Here is a 15,008-nt window from a genome sequence, read left to right on the forward strand (position 1 = left end):
TGAACTCGCTCACACTGGTGCAAAAATAACCAAGGAAACACACCGGTAAACCATAAATATCTGGTAAACATGTCCGCACACCTGACTATCTGTTCTTTTATCTCTCATTCTTCTTCCTCGTGTGTATTTTTCTAATATGATCAGAAACCTTTATGTTGCTTTTAGGAGAAATGAAGCTGGATTACAACTTTGATCAGATAATCTCTCTTGTCTGGCAGCTCGACAAGATTGTATTAGAGCAAACCAACATGCAACAAATAGGATTAAGAAAACTGAGGAGGATCCATGGAGGAAATGACATTCTTGGCTGTAGTACAACCACAGGAAACGATTTGTCGAATTTACCAAACTGCTAAGATAAATCAATAAATGAGATCAGATCAAACTAATGTCTTGACATCCTGCTCGTAGAAGTGTATTTACAGGAGTATGTCAGCTGAGTTCACACAGTGAAGTGAAACTGGCTCCGCCCGAGCGAGGGCGACACGCTGCACCGAGCCCAGGGCGGTCACGCCCCTGGGCTCAGGGGACGTGACCGCGTGAAAACTTCAGGGGGAAGTTTTCATTTCACTTTGCTACATGGAGGTGAAATTAGCTTTAGCATCACAGTTGAACAGATTTTTAAATTCAGTTAAATTCTATTTTCTGTAACGTCAAATATCAACATACATTGTCTCGAGGCTCTTTACATATTGAGGTCAAGACCTTATAATACAACATGAAAGATAAGATAATCCTTTATTAGTCACACTGGGGACGATACGTTACAGAAGCAGAGGGCAAAGTAAAAAAAGAAGAAATAATATATAATGTAAACTGAAATTTATACAATCATACATCAGCTATTGATATTGAACTGTTGAATGTTGCACAATAAATTAAGAAAACTCTGATATTGCATAATAGGATAATAATAATAAATACTTAGGGCTGCATCATGTCAGCTCCCAGCTACAGAACTTTGCTCATGTAACCTGGTTTGGGTGTAATTTGTCCAACTGTCCGGCAGGTGGCGCCAATTCCCAAGAAGAAGAAGAAGAAGATGTTCTGGCGCTCGGCTGTCTGCTGTGTCCACGTGAGCCTCCTGTCACCTCACTGTCCACCTCCACCTTTTCTGGAATATTCATCTCTTACTAATCATGGAAAGAAGAAAAAAAAACCAGCTTCTAACCGACCTCATAAATATACAAACATGTCAATTCATAGAATATATATGAGATTCAACTTCAGGTTTATTTCCTCTATTCAACATCAGACAAGTGTGACAGTGGGATAAGCTCACGTGTCCTCTGTTGGTAAGTGACTGTAATATATCTGTACATGAGACTGTTATAACGTTGTGTCATGATCATACAGGAACAAGCAGCTGGGTGTCATGTTAAGTGTGTGGATGAATTAAAACCTGCCTCCGACCACAGGTACGAGTCGCTGTGACGCGCGGGCCATCTTGTGACAGTCGCCACTCCGAGGACTTCTCATTCCCAGGCTGCGATGTCTCACCGACCGGAAGCGCGGATTGATTTCTCCACGGCAGGCACAGGCGGCTGAAAGGAGGAAAGAGGGAGAAGAAGAAGCATCAGCAGACGCTTATGGAAAAACGGTCATCCATCGATCCGCACAGAGAGAGAGAGAGAGAGAGAGAGAGAGAGAGAGAGAGAGAGAGAGAGAGAGACCTCGGTTTCCAGCTGGAAGTGACGAGAGATAAAGTGGAATCCGGGATTATTCTGTCGGATGTGGGCTCTACCTTCAAGGTCCCCACCTGCTGGGCACCGTGATGGTGGTGAGTGTCCTCGTCGTTCTCATCCTCAGCATCACACCTCACTCTTAATCCCACATACACAATCCAACCGACGTATCTCCATGGCGATTATTAACAGTGGAACAGGTTGTTTGGTTTCGTGCGTATTTGCGCGTAATTGTTCGACATATTACGCAGGGATTATTTTTTTTTGAAATACTGACTCTGGATGTCATTGCCTTCATGTGTTGTTTTTGATGTGCCATATTTCAGTTATACGTGGTTACAGGCTGGACATTAATTTCTAATTGAAGTGAAATGAAGGGGGGAAAGCTCCTTGTCGTGACAACACGTTTCCACAGCGCCACAGGCCGTTTTTTTGGTGTGAAATGTAAACTGTTCATTACATGTGTGATGCAAAAAAATTAAAGGTCCAGGGGAAAAATACAAAAAACAACATAAGTCTATACTTCTATTTTTGGAAAACCAGTTGCTGCCTATAATTAAACACATACCCGTCTGGCGAGGACACGCCCAGACTCATTCAGATTATTTATGATGCCCATACTTATTGTGTGAACATATTCACATTTGTTGTGTGTTCCTCAGTGTTTTAATTATAGATGCACAGGCAATAAAAGATTACACTGGAATCAGGGAGGCTCCCGGAGCCCCGACCTGGGCCTCTGCTCGCTGCTCTCCAGGGGATGTGGATGGATGGATGGGTGATGGGTGGTGGGTGTCTGCTGCTGCTGGGTGTGTGTGTGTGTGAGTGTGAGTGTGAGGACGGGCCGCTGCCTTCCTTGTTGTTCTCTGCTCCGTCGTGCTGCCGGTGGCGTATCCGCAGGAGGGAGGTGGCGGGGAGACAAGCGCTCGTCTGCGGCCAATAGTGTCGGTTGTTGGTGCACATCACGCGGAGACTTCGTCGACAGCTGCTCCACCGGCTCCTTTTCAAACCGCCACAATTAAGGTCTGACACCAGCTCCGTCTCCTTGTTTATGATTCATAATTAACCTTAAAAATCCTCCTCATGCTTTAATCTGAGGCCATCAGGTGTTAAAATGTCCTATAATAAAATATAGTATCATACAAGTGTCTGCTACTGTACCTGCAGCCTGTTGCTCAACAGACACGTGAATGTTACCAGGAGTGTTTCAAGGGAATATGGGGGCCCCAGGTATAAGGGACCTGCCTCCTAGTTCGGACGGAGGGAAACAGCAGATTTTTAGACACGATGACACAGTCGCCCGTTCTTATCGGTCACGACTCGCGAAATGTTGTAAACTTTCGGAAAAGTGAAAAAGAGAAACCCCTGCTCTCACTTTTCACCGAGGCGGTTCCTCGTTTGAAGTAGTTTGTGTACCTGAGCATCCGTCCGCAGAGTGAGACAACCTGCTTCCTGTTGACACCGGCAAATACATGACCCAGTGCTCGTGAACGGTCACGTGAGAATGAAGAAGCTTAGTCCACAACCATACATCAAAAAGTACTTCTGTCAGAGAACTGTTGCCGTGGACCGATCAGCAATCAGCCGTTCTCTTCCTGCTCCGCCGAGCCTGTGGCGCCAGGCCTGGATTTCACAGACTTGTTGTTGTAACGGCAGATAAACACGTTCAAAATGTCCCAGGCTGCCGTTTTGTTCAGGGCTTTGGATTTGAGCACCACGGACAGCAGCGGCCCTCCGACACCAGAGTCAGCTGACATTTGGCTCTGAACAGCTGAGGTAACAGAGAGCACAACGCTCCACAGAGAGACGGCTGTATTGTTGTTGGGTCTTTTCAAAAGCTCGCGGTTTTGCCCAGTGTGTTTGTTTTCTGGAGCAGCTGCTTCAGTATCAGTGAAACATCTGTCCACGGAAACCAGAGCCGGTGTTCCGCTGAAGGCCTCTTAAAGGAGGCGGAGCTGATGACATGTTGGGTTCATGATCTGAACCTAAAGGTTCAAATTCCTGATTTTCCAGAAATCACATCATGTCAACGTTAAAGTCGCTCTTGGTCTCTGTATTCGTTCCTCCTCTCCTCAGCGATTGGACAAAACAGGGATTCCAGCTTTCAGATGAAGCAAGAATCAGGCTTCACCAGTCGGATTCACACAATGTGGGTATTGTGGGTCGGGTAACAGTGTTTGCGGAGTGAGATTCTGTGGTTTTAGTTTCCCCAGACAGTATTTCTGTGCTGAGCTGTGGTGCAGCAACTCACCGAAGCTGTTGTCAGACAGGAACTGCGAGAGAATGTCCGGAATATTGCGTCTGGACCTTTTCCGGATTGCCGTTCTGGGAAAATGATCTGAATTCAGTTTGTCTCTTACCGGAAAACAGTCAGACAAAAGTTCAACCCATTATTCAAATGCCCCGCTGAAAATCACATCAACTGCACGACACAGTTTCAAGGTTTCTTTGCCATCAGGCTAAGTGGTTGCGACCATTAGAGGAAAAAAGGATTGAGACTGAATACTCTCAATCTTCCGAAGCTTTTAGATTTCTTAGTTTCATTGTTTTGAAAATACTTGCAATCCACTGATAAGCTGTACTAGAAGACTGTCGACTGTTTAGTGTGAGAGTCGGACATGCCCTGAAGTCCTTCCAGCCACCCTAGTTAAATTTCCCGAAAATGGACTCTGACAATCTTCTGCTTCTTCTGAAAACAGCTCTAGATGCCAGGATTCGTCTCAGTGCCAGGATTCTGTCAGTGTTTTCCGTCCGTCGGGTTATATCCGACTCCGGGGACGAGCGGGCTGATCGCTGGGCTCCGAGGTGGCTGTGGATGTGAGACCTACGGGGGTCGATCTGGCTCTTGTTAGACGAGCTGTCAGGCCACACGTCACAACACGGGTCCCGGGGCGGTCTTCAGGACACGAGCAGATGTGTTTTATGAGAGCCCCCCCCCGGTGGGAGAGGCTACAATTAATCCTCAGTTTATGGCCTGGGAATTCTTTGAGACGCCATGCTTGTTGGCGATAGCAGTCCCCCCCTCCCTTGTTTCCTGTCTTAATGCTAAGCTAACCAGCTGTTAGCAAATGCTTCATATTTACCGCACAGACGGAAAAAGCGGGTAAAATATGAAGTATTTAAATAGTTTACATGGCGTGACACTGTTAGACCTGACAAACGAAGCTGATCTAATTAAATCAAAACTAATAAAACTCACATTAGGATCACACCTAAGCTCATGAGTTGAAGGGCAAAGGACCTTGACTTTTAAAATAGAAAATAAAAATGGGTCGTTGAGGTGGACTCTCTATATTAATTCTCCCTTTCCCTTTTTGGAAAAAGCCAAACCGACAACTCAAGGAGACTTTTGAGATTCAGCCAGAGAAGGAGGTTCCTGTTTTCTGGGCCAGTACGGTGCCCCGGGAGGAACAAACCTGCGGGGACAGGGAGGCTCCGCCGATCTGATGATAATGGCTCACCAGGGTCTTTCTGGGGATGATCCTGTTTGTGCGCCTTCCCGCTATTTCCTGTGAGAACAAGGGTCGGTACAGTCGACGGCTGACAGGAGTGAATCTACAGTTCAGCCATTTGATTCCTCTTCTAATTCACGTCTAATTAATTGTGCCATAAAAGTGGAATTACTGCCTCTAACGCTCTAAAAAACCAATTTGTCCATGAAGCAAAGTGCAGCAATAAACAGATTGAGACGGGAGGAATCAACGTTTGTGTGAAAGTCTTTTGCTCAGTGGTCTTTGGCTGTTTGTCCGTGTCCCTGCGAATCAGCTGAGGGGCGTGTCTCCGAGGTCAGACCACATATTTACTGTCGCTCTGAAGCTTCCGCCCGACCTCTGACCTCCGCTCTGTCCACACGTCAGAATCAAGGCAACAGAATCATAAATAAACTTTGTTTTCAACCCATCACGAAGCGAAGAGAAGACATATCGATATATAATTCCGCTCCGTGGAGTCGAGTCCTCGGTCGTCGGTTATGAAACAAGAGACCTGCTGAAAACGTAACCCAGACTATTGTGTTTATACAGTGAGGCACTCAGAGTGTGTTAGTCACCACGTCTACCATTTGCATGTGAAATGTGCTGCTCTTTTATGTGGCTCTGCGCTGCAGCCCTGTGCCCCTCTAATGTCCGTCTGCTTGCGTGATAAGGTACCTATAGGAACTAATTACACGGACATATATAAGACAATATAACAGTCAGACCCAGCCTGATAGGCAGCAAAAGAAAATTGCGCTACCTATTTTTTTCCAAAATATGCATCACCATAGCAACAGTTAACGGTAAATTACAAGAAATAACCAACAAAAAACAACAAAACGAAATTAAGCCAACCCAAAAACAAAACAACAAAATTAATAGTTTACAGTTTAACCATATACGTTATACATTTATTCATGGTCGGATGGATATGAATTAAGAAAACTCCACAAATACATCAAATATACTGAACTTTTAATCAGCCAACCAATAAATCAGTCAAGCTCTGCAAAATATTAATTTTACGCTAGTTTATGCTACATCGGATCGGAGCCTAATCGGCGTTCGACAGGCAGTAGCCAATTGCAAACTTGTCTCTGCCTCTGACTCCTCCACTGATTTCTAACATGCTGAACATCCAGAATGTGTTGTTTAATCAGCTCATGCGTTTTTCTAAGAAAATCTGACTCTTATCTGACTTGCGTGTGACGTCATAAATCAGAGGCGCAGGCCGGGTTCTGGTGGAGCCTTCACTGTAACTCATCCTGGCAGTTTCATGCTCGCAGCCTGATGCAGGAAGATAAGTCGACCTCCAAAGGGTGAACGCACCTACTATTTCCAGCAGCCCGGCCCTGACCTCTGACCCCCCTCCCCTTCCCTCCGCAGCGCCCTGCCCCAGCTGAGCCCCTCGCCGCCCCTTGAAGAAGCAGGATGACAAGATGGCACAGCTGCTTGTACCGCCCGGACCTGACAGCTTCCTCCCCTTCGTCCCCGAGTCGCTGGCCGCCATCGAAAGGCGCATCGCCGAGGAGGAGGCCCGGAGACCGCGGGCGGAGCGCCGCAGCGACGACGACGATGAGAACGGGCCGAGGCCCAACAGCGACCTGGAGGCAGGGAAGTCGCTCCCCTTCATCTACGGGGACACTCCCTCCCACCTGGTGTCCACCCCCCTGGAGGACCTGGACACTTACTACAGCAACCAGAAGGTCAGTGTCAGTTCCATTCTCAGAGGACTAACGCTGATAAGTGAACCAGGATCCGGAAACATCTGGTGCGTTATTACAAATCGTGTCTTCTCTCTCTTCCAGACCTTCATAGTATTGAATCGTGGGAAGACTATCTTCCGTTTCAACGCCACTCCTGCCTTGTACATCCTGAGCCCCTTCAACCCCTTCAGGAGGATAGCTATTAGAGTTTTAGTGCACTCATATCCTTTTCACTTTTCTGCGGTCGCTGCTCGATTAGGATTAAAGGGTTTATCAGACAAAAGGGGGATTTGAATGAGTGGATGTTGAAAACTAAAGTTCACGACTGGTTCAGACTTTACAGCCGCTGAGCAGGTGAATTCAAAATGATGGCAAACAAAGAGAATTCTTTAAAAAATATATTTATTGGAGCAATGTCAGTTTTGCAGTCACGTTCCGGGATTTATGCTGAAAACAAATTGTTCCTTAACTTAATTTCTTTTCACGATGTTCAGCATGTTGATCATGTTCACCATCCTGACCAACTGTGCTTTCATGACCCTCAGTAATCCGCCGGAGTGGGCCAAGAATGTAGAGTAAGTGCTCAGGTCTTCACAGTCTCGAACAATAATGTTTCTTTGGTTATATACGTCGACCTATGAAACGTAATTATGCTACGGTTTGCTATCTTTAGTTAGCTTTTGTAAGTGAAAACTGAAAGCACAGACGGGCTGTTTATCAGAAGAGATCAGTTCTGTCCACTGCAGCGTTTTCAGGAGATACTGTAATTATCAGAAGCCTCATGTTCGACTAATAAGATCTGAGGAGACAGGGACGCAGGTGATGTAAAGAATCCATCCAGTGTGTGTGTGTGTGTGTGTGTTTTCATTTCCTCTCTTTGTTCTGCAGGTACACATTCACAGGGATTTACACCTTTGAGTCCCTGATAAAGATCCTGGCCAGAGGCTTCTGTGTGGGGAAGTTCACTTTCCTCCGGGACCCGTGGAACTGGCTGGATTTCAGTGTTATCCTCATGGCGTAAGTATTGTGACAAGCACGGTTAGGATCAGCGTAACAGGATCTGACCAAAGGCTCTTTTCTTTTTTTTAACGCCAATCAGCCCAGCAGAAGAAGAAGGGATGAGATTAAATGAAGAGGGGCTTGATAATCTGTAGTTTATCTCTGTATGTTTTTCGAGAGCATGGCTGAAAAAAAACTCATCTCTGCTCTTTACTGGACCTGATTCCCCCGAAGCATGAAAAGTGTCTCGGCCCAGATTTGCCTCAGCGACTTTAATGTCTTGAATCTAGAGAATGAAGCGTAGACGGTGACTGCTTCTGTCCATGTATTACTCACATGTCAAAAATACTGATTTTGTCATGTAATGTAATTGATGATGCTGTTTTCATGTCACGTCTTCCTGCCCTTTGTAGTAACTGTGCATTTGATCCTGCAGGTATATAACAGAGTTTGTAAACCTAGGCAATGTTTCCGCTCTGCGCACGTTCAGAGTGTTGCGAGCTTTGAAAACTATCTCAGTGATCCCAGGTAAGGCCGCTCGCGCCGGCTGCCGGCACTCCTGCCTCTTGTCCTCTGTGCGTGACCGTCTGCCGTTCCCTCCTCTCCCCCGCCTCCCCCTTCCCCATCACCCTCCTTTTGTCTTGCTCAATGTGTGTGGGTGCTTGATTTGTGTGCGTGTGTGTGTGTGTGTCCCAAACCCTTTTCCCAAAATACCCCTCCTCCCTCCTCCTCCTCCTCCTCCTCCTCCCTTCCCTTCCCTTCCCTTACAGATATGTCACAGAGTTTGTGGACCTGGGCAATGTCTCAGCACTGCGAACCTTCAGGGTTCTGCGAGCCCTGAAAACTATATCGGTCATCCCAGGTGAGAGCGCCACCGCGGCCCGTAGGGTCAATGAAACGCTAACTGGCTAACTGGCGTTTCCCCACCTCCCGTCGCCGTTCCTTCGCCAGTAAAAGCTGGAATCTGGCTCCAATCTGCACAGATTGACGGGATTCTCAGCTTTTAGACACTTCCCTTAAGGCAGAATTCTTTTTGGCTGAAATCTATTCTTGCCTTGGGAGTCCGTACAAGTAGACCTTTGTGCGCTATTTATTTTAGTTTTTTTACTTTTTGCATGAGACATTGCAAGAGCCGATTTTCTGGTGGCAGGCACGTTTGTGTGTGTGTGTTTAGGGTTCCTCCTCTCCCTGTGGTCCTGTGCACGTCCTGTTCAATGTCGTGTGTTTCTCTGGAGAAATTGTGTGACTTGGTCAGTGGTGGCAGGGATGTGGCATTCCAAACACTAACACCCCTCACATCACAAACTAACACAAAGGTCACATGTAAACCATCCAGGAAAAGAGGATCATCAAACTCCACAACATGTCCGACCTTCATTTAGAGTTTAAACATGTTGGGCTCTTTTTTTTGCAGCAGTGCAAAGCCCAGTACGAGTATTTTTCTGTTTTTCTGTTATTCTTTACTGGGCTGAACAGTTTCTCTGCTTTTATCATCAGAAGACATCAGCACAGATATATCATACTTAAATCATAGCATAGAGAAACAACAGTAGGACACATAAACATTATTTTTTATTTATAATGATAATAGCACTTGACTTGGCACGATATGATCCGCAGTGATCTGTATCAGCCTTGTATGATGGGAAACAGTTCATACATGAGCCTCCACTGCAGATCCAACATGGCCGCTTGCTAAGTAGTAGCTATCAGTAGCGTCTTCTCTATACAAGCCTGTGGCTGTAGTAGTCAGGCACTGATCACTCTGCCATGTCCCCTTCCCGGCCCCCTCGCCCTCCCTCACTCTCAGGCCTGAAGACCATCGTCGGCGCTCTGATCCAGTCGGTGAAGAAGCTGTCGGACGTGATGATCCTCACCGTCTTCTGCCTCAGCGTCTTCGCCCTCATCGGCCTGCAGCTCTTCATGGGCAACCTGAGGCAGAAGTGCGTGCGTCTGCCGATCGCCAGCAATGCCACCAACGGCAGCAGCAACGCGACCAGCGACGACTTTGAGTTCCTCAACAACACGCTGATGGAGATCAACACCACGTTTGTGCAGAACGCCACCTTCAACTGGACGGAGTACATCAGCGACGAGGGTAAGCCACGGCGTGAAAGTGTCGCATGTCTGCCAGGCGCACATCGGGGTTAACCGGGGTCAAGTTGGCCTCCTCTCCAGACGGCCTGAGTCAGTTACTGGCTACTGCACATGCAGAGATGGGTCAGGGTGGTGGTGGTGGTGTAGGGGGAGGTCAGGCCTGATGGGGAGTGACAGCGATGGCTGGGAGCAGCGGCCTCGCTCTCCAGCGACGGCTGGTGGGAGAACGCGGCAAATGCGGCGGATAATCGCCTGGACAATAACAGCCTCTACTCTCACCCCCTCACTGCGTCCCGTCATTCTCCCATAGTCCATCTGTGTGGCAGCAGCGGTGGCCCGGGGCGCTCGAGAGGACGCTGAGTCACTGACCGGCAGCCGGACGTGGAGACGACACGCAGCAGCTACACGACAAGCTGATGCCAGAGCGAGAGAGACGGAGCTGATGAAAACTGTCTGGCATCGAACCAGTGTCACTGAATGTGTTTTCCTTTAGAGAAAATCCTGACGCGATTGCGATTTTGTGTTGGTTAATTTGTAGATGTGGTTGTTAGATCAAAAGCTGCTTCCAGACAGGCACTGAAGTTCTTTTCCAGGAAGAGCTGTATGATCCAGACATTGTCCGGAACTCTTCCTGTAAGCCTCCAAGTAAAATCTCTTACCGTCGTACCGTCCCTCTGTCTCCTCTCTTCTCCAGAGAACTACTATTACCTCCCCGGCCGCAGGGATGCTCTGCTCTGTGGGAACGGCAGCGGCGCCGGGTGAGACTTGACATGTTTTATTTATATATGGCCAATTAGATGCACCACAAAAGCGCGAGGATATACAAAATTAGTGTCTTCGCTCACCAGCGCACGGAGTCTTCGCGGGGAATAAGAACTGGTTTAACTGTGGCTGCATTTCTGTTTAATGTGTTTTGGCTCAAGTTGAAACACTTTGCCTGTAATGGATCTGTTGGATTGTTGCAGAAGAAGAATAAATAAGCAGGCCCCGGATTTTTATTCGCATCTCCATCAAGTTCCATTAATTATTCCCTGGGAAATTCATGAAAATGTAAAAATTACACAAAACAAAACAAGCCAAATTTTAATTGGTTCTCTTTTGGGACATCATGTAATTCAAATGCTTCTGTCAGAAGAAGAATGAATCTTTTGCAGTCTGTGTTTTTTCTGTGTAAAAAAGCCCACGACACCTCCTGATGCAGAGTGTTGTTTCCTCACACCTGTGTGTCCTGACAGGCTCTGCCCCGAGGGCTTCACATGTGTCAAAGCGGGTCGTAATCCAGATTACGGCTACACCAGTTTCGACACCTTCAGCTGGGCCTTCCTCTCCCTATTCCGACTCATGACCCAGGACTACTGGGAAAACCTCTACCAGCAGGTTGGCGGAACTCTGTCGGAACTCTGTGACTATTTTCCGATCAAATTCCTAACATCGACCTTCTTCTCTTCTCTCCTCTCGTCTCTGGACCGTCAGACTCTGCGGGCTGCGGGGAAGCCCTACATGATCTTCTTCGTGCTGGTGATCTTCCTGGGATCCTTCTACTTGGTCAACCTGATCCTGGCCGTGGTGGCCATGGCCTACGACGAGCAGAACCAGGCGACCATCGAGGAGGCCCAGCAGAAGGAGGAGGAGTTCCAGGCCATGCTGGAGCAGCTGAAGAGGCAGCAGGAGGAGGCACAGGCAGGACACCTTATGATTATCTCAAACATTAGAAACACCGACGACGGTGATGTTTCACTGGCCGGGAGAGAATCTCTCTTTATGTAACCGGTGAGAAACTGTTGAATCTCCGAGTCCTCTGCGTTGCCCCAGACAACCGAGGGATTCACCGCCCTCCGTGACTGATCTGCCCATCAGGGTCACGAGTCCTCGGTTGAGCTGCGGAAGGAAAACTTAGCAGATTGGACATAGAATGTCAAATGTTGGACAGTATCGTAGCTCAGACTCTAGGTTTAATAATAAATATGTTATCAGAATAAGAGGCTCATTATCAAGGGAAGAAATCTCCCTGATGGTCCTGGCTATTTTTAACCAATCAGTGTTCACTGTTCTACTGCACCGACAAGTTCAAATTCATGGTCAGAGACGGAATCTTGCAAATGTCAGAAATTGGAAATTTAGTCTGACAAATGTAAAAGCAGAGGAGAGGAAAACCACAGAGTAAAAAAACAGACTGGTGAGGCGCAAGGAGTTCTGAAGTAGCCAAAATTATGATTTGGTTTAAAACATATAGCTATATACTTATGTTAGATGAATGCCTTTCCCCTTTATAATTTTAGATTTTGTTATAATGTACTGTCAGCGTCGGTCGTAGCTCGTCCTCATCAACGGAAAGTCACATCATCTGCTCATCGTCTTCCAGGCTCAGAGGCAAAGATAAACCACGAAAATACATATTTTAACTGATGTTGTAACCATACAATCTGTTTACCCACTCCGCCCTGTGAAGATTACAGTAGTTCATGCTACATGCATGGAATTTAATCATGTCCCTCAAGTGAAGATGATTAAATTATCATCTTCTCCCAATATTTCTTGGCTTTTGAGAGAATAGTTTCCTACTATTTTTTTTGTAATTGTTTATAATGCAATTTTTTAAAACCTATTCCACATTTTTTTCCTCATAATCGAATAATGCAAATATTCAGAATCAGTCTGTTTTTAGAAGCCGTGTGAAGCTTATTGCCCCTTCATGCTGCTGCTGCTCTCAGCTGCCAGCTTCTCTTCTCCACCAGAGCCTCTGAGACACAGGCACTGCTGGTCGCCATGACAACTGTGTTTTTGCTCCCATTGGCTGGCAGGTTGCCGCGGCAGCGGCGGCCACGGAGAGCGGGGAGTACAGCGGCAGAGCGGGCCCCGCCTCTGAGTCGTCGTCGGGGACGTCGAAGCTGAGCTCGAAGAGCGCCAAGGAGCGACGCAACAGGCGCAAGAAGAGGAGGCAGAGGGAGGAGGAGGAGGAGAGGGGGGTGCGCAAGTTCCACAAGTCCGAGTCCGAGGACAGCATCAAGAGATCCAGCTTCCGCTTCTCCATCGACGCCAACCGGCTGTCGTACGAGAAGAGATGCTCCTCCCCCAACCAGGTACACGCCTCCCTCCTGCCTGACGGAGCAGAGTCACCCTCACCTGGCTCATTCTGTCACATCTGTCCAATCACCATGTCATGAAAACCTTTCACAACAAATATGGACAGTCACCATCACTTTATTCGCACTAATTTCAGTATAAAGTCTGTAAATTAAAGGAATAGTTCTGCATTTTGAGACAAACAGTAGCATGGCTCGACAGTTTTTGTTCAGATTAAACAAACAAGATATAATCTTCTTCCTTTCTGCCCTGTCAAACTACGTTCCTGCTCCTCCTGAAGTTTTCTCTCTAACCCAGCTTCTCCTCCTCTCTCTCAGTCTCTCCTCAGTATCCGTGGATCCCTGCTCTCGCCTCGCAGGAACAGCCGGACCAGCCTGTTCAGCTTCCGTGGCCGCGCGCGCGACATGGGCTCCGAGAACGACTTCGCCGACGACGAGCACAGCACCTTCGAGGAGAGCGACAGTCGCCGGGGCTCCCTGTTCCTGCCGCGCCGCCTGGAGCGCCGCTGCAGCGCCGTCAGCCAGACAAGCCTGGGGGCGACGCGGGTCCTGCTGCCCGCCAACGGCAAGATGCACTGCGCCGTCGACTGCAACGGCGTGGTGTCGTTGGTCGGTGGAACGTCTGTAACAACCTCGCCCGTAGGTCTCCTGCTGCCCGAGGTGACTTCGTTGTTCTATGATTTATCTTCCCATTGACCTTCCTCAAGTTTATATCCCAACGTTCCTTTAATTCCCATCCCTTTTATATGTGTTTGTCATGAAGGTTAGCAATGTTCCATATTTTTATTGTGGTTCTCAAGTCCATTGGTTCCGCCTGAAGACTTAAATCCAATTCAAATTACTTTTTTGCTCCAAACTGTTCGATGAATTCCGATGAAATCGTCTTCAGACGTCCATGTTCTTCTTCAGCATCAATTCATGTTTTCTTTTGTTGGCCAAAACTTGCAAATACCGAAAAATACTATCGACGTTTTCATCATTTGCACACCGCCACCGTGTGTTCTCATACTTCCGATCATGTTGACATGAGCTGGAGCGTTTGTTGTCTTCATGAACTAATGAGAATGATAAAGGTCTATCTTCTCTCACTCACAAGGTACTACAGAACTAAAGAGTTTGATGTTTGATGTTATTCTTATTCTTCCAGGGAACAACTACGGACACTGACCTGAAGAAGCGCCGTTCAGGCTTCCACCAGGATTATGTGGATGAACCCAGGGGCCGGCAGCGAGCCATGAGTGTGGCCAGTATCCTCACCAACACCATGGAAGGTCTGGATCAGACAATATAAGTTCTCATTTTATCCTTCATACCATACATTTAATAACCAACTCTCCTCTTTCCAGAGCTCGAGGAGTCGAGACAGAAGTGCCCCCCCTGCTGGTACAGATTTGCCAACACCTGTCTGATCTGGGATTGTTGTCCGGCGTGGCTGAAAATCAAGGAGGTGGTCAACATGGTGGTCATGGACCCGTTCGTGGACCTGACCATCACCATCTGCATCGTCCTCAACACACTCTTCATGGCCATGGAGCATTACCCCATGACCAAAGAATTCGACACCGTCCTCTCAGTCGGGAACCTGGCAAGTGTCCTGCGATGTTCCTACAAAGTCAGACTGGACGGAAATCTGAAGAAACTTTGCATTAATTGTAAAAAAATATCTGTTTTGCCACCAGGTGTTCACAGGCATCTTCACAGCCGAGATGTGCTTCAAGGTCATAGCCCTGGATCCCTACTACTACTTCCAGGAGGGGTGGAACATCTTCGACGGCATCATCGTCAGCCTCAGTCTCATGGAGCTTGGCTTGTCCAAAGTAGAAGGCCTGTCGGTGCTCAGGTCCTTCAGATTGGTGAGACCAAGCAGCGTTTTATTTTAGAGGAGCTGCTTTACCAGATAGATCTGCTCTGTTTTATGAGAAGAGGTTCGCATGAAACTGTTCTTTGAGGCCGATTGTATTCATG

General features: G+C 47.5%; 1 protein-coding gene across 2 annotated transcripts in view; it reads left to right on the forward strand.

Moving 5' to 3' along the window:
* Positions 1-15,008, forward strand: part of scn1lab (sodium channel, voltage-gated, type I like, alpha b) — a 35,099-nt gene that overhangs the window by 7,805 nt on the left and 12,286 nt on the right. Inside the window, exons 5-21 of one of the 2 annotated variants that reach the window (XM_047331938.1) lie at positions 1,010-1,075; positions 1,256-1,295; positions 1,419-1,780; positions 6,545-6,864; positions 6,967-7,085; positions 7,350-7,439; positions 7,753-7,881; positions 8,634-8,725; positions 9,674-9,961; positions 10,655-10,718; positions 11,196-11,337; positions 11,434-11,640; positions 12,762-13,040; positions 13,362-13,703; positions 14,191-14,314; positions 14,390-14,628; positions 14,723-14,896. In XM_047331938.1, the coding sequence (XP_047187894.1) occupies positions 6,598-6,864; positions 6,967-7,085; positions 7,350-7,439; positions 7,753-7,881; positions 8,634-8,725; positions 9,674-9,961; positions 10,655-10,718; positions 11,196-11,337; positions 11,434-11,640; positions 12,762-13,040; positions 13,362-13,703; positions 14,191-14,314; positions 14,390-14,628; positions 14,723-14,896 (2,556 nt within the window). In that variant the 5' untranslated portion in view covers positions 1,010-1,075; positions 1,256-1,295; positions 1,419-1,780; positions 6,545-6,597. Of the gene's footprint in view, positions 1-1,009; positions 1,076-1,255; positions 1,296-1,418; positions 1,781-6,544; positions 6,865-6,966; positions 7,086-7,349; positions 7,440-7,752; positions 7,882-8,633; positions 8,726-9,673; positions 9,962-10,654; positions 10,719-11,195; positions 11,338-11,433; positions 11,641-12,761; positions 13,041-13,361; positions 13,704-14,190; positions 14,315-14,389; positions 14,629-14,722; positions 14,897-15,008 lie in introns of those variants that run through there. The other variant, XM_047331939.1, reaches the window with a different exon arrangement.

This window comes from Scophthalmus maximus, chromosome 1 (assembly GCF_022379125.1).
Source record: "Scophthalmus maximus strain ysfricsl-2021 chromosome 1, ASM2237912v1, whole genome shotgun sequence".
In the NCBI taxonomy this organism is placed as follows: Eukaryota; Metazoa; Chordata; class Actinopteri; order Pleuronectiformes; family Scophthalmidae; genus Scophthalmus; species Scophthalmus maximus.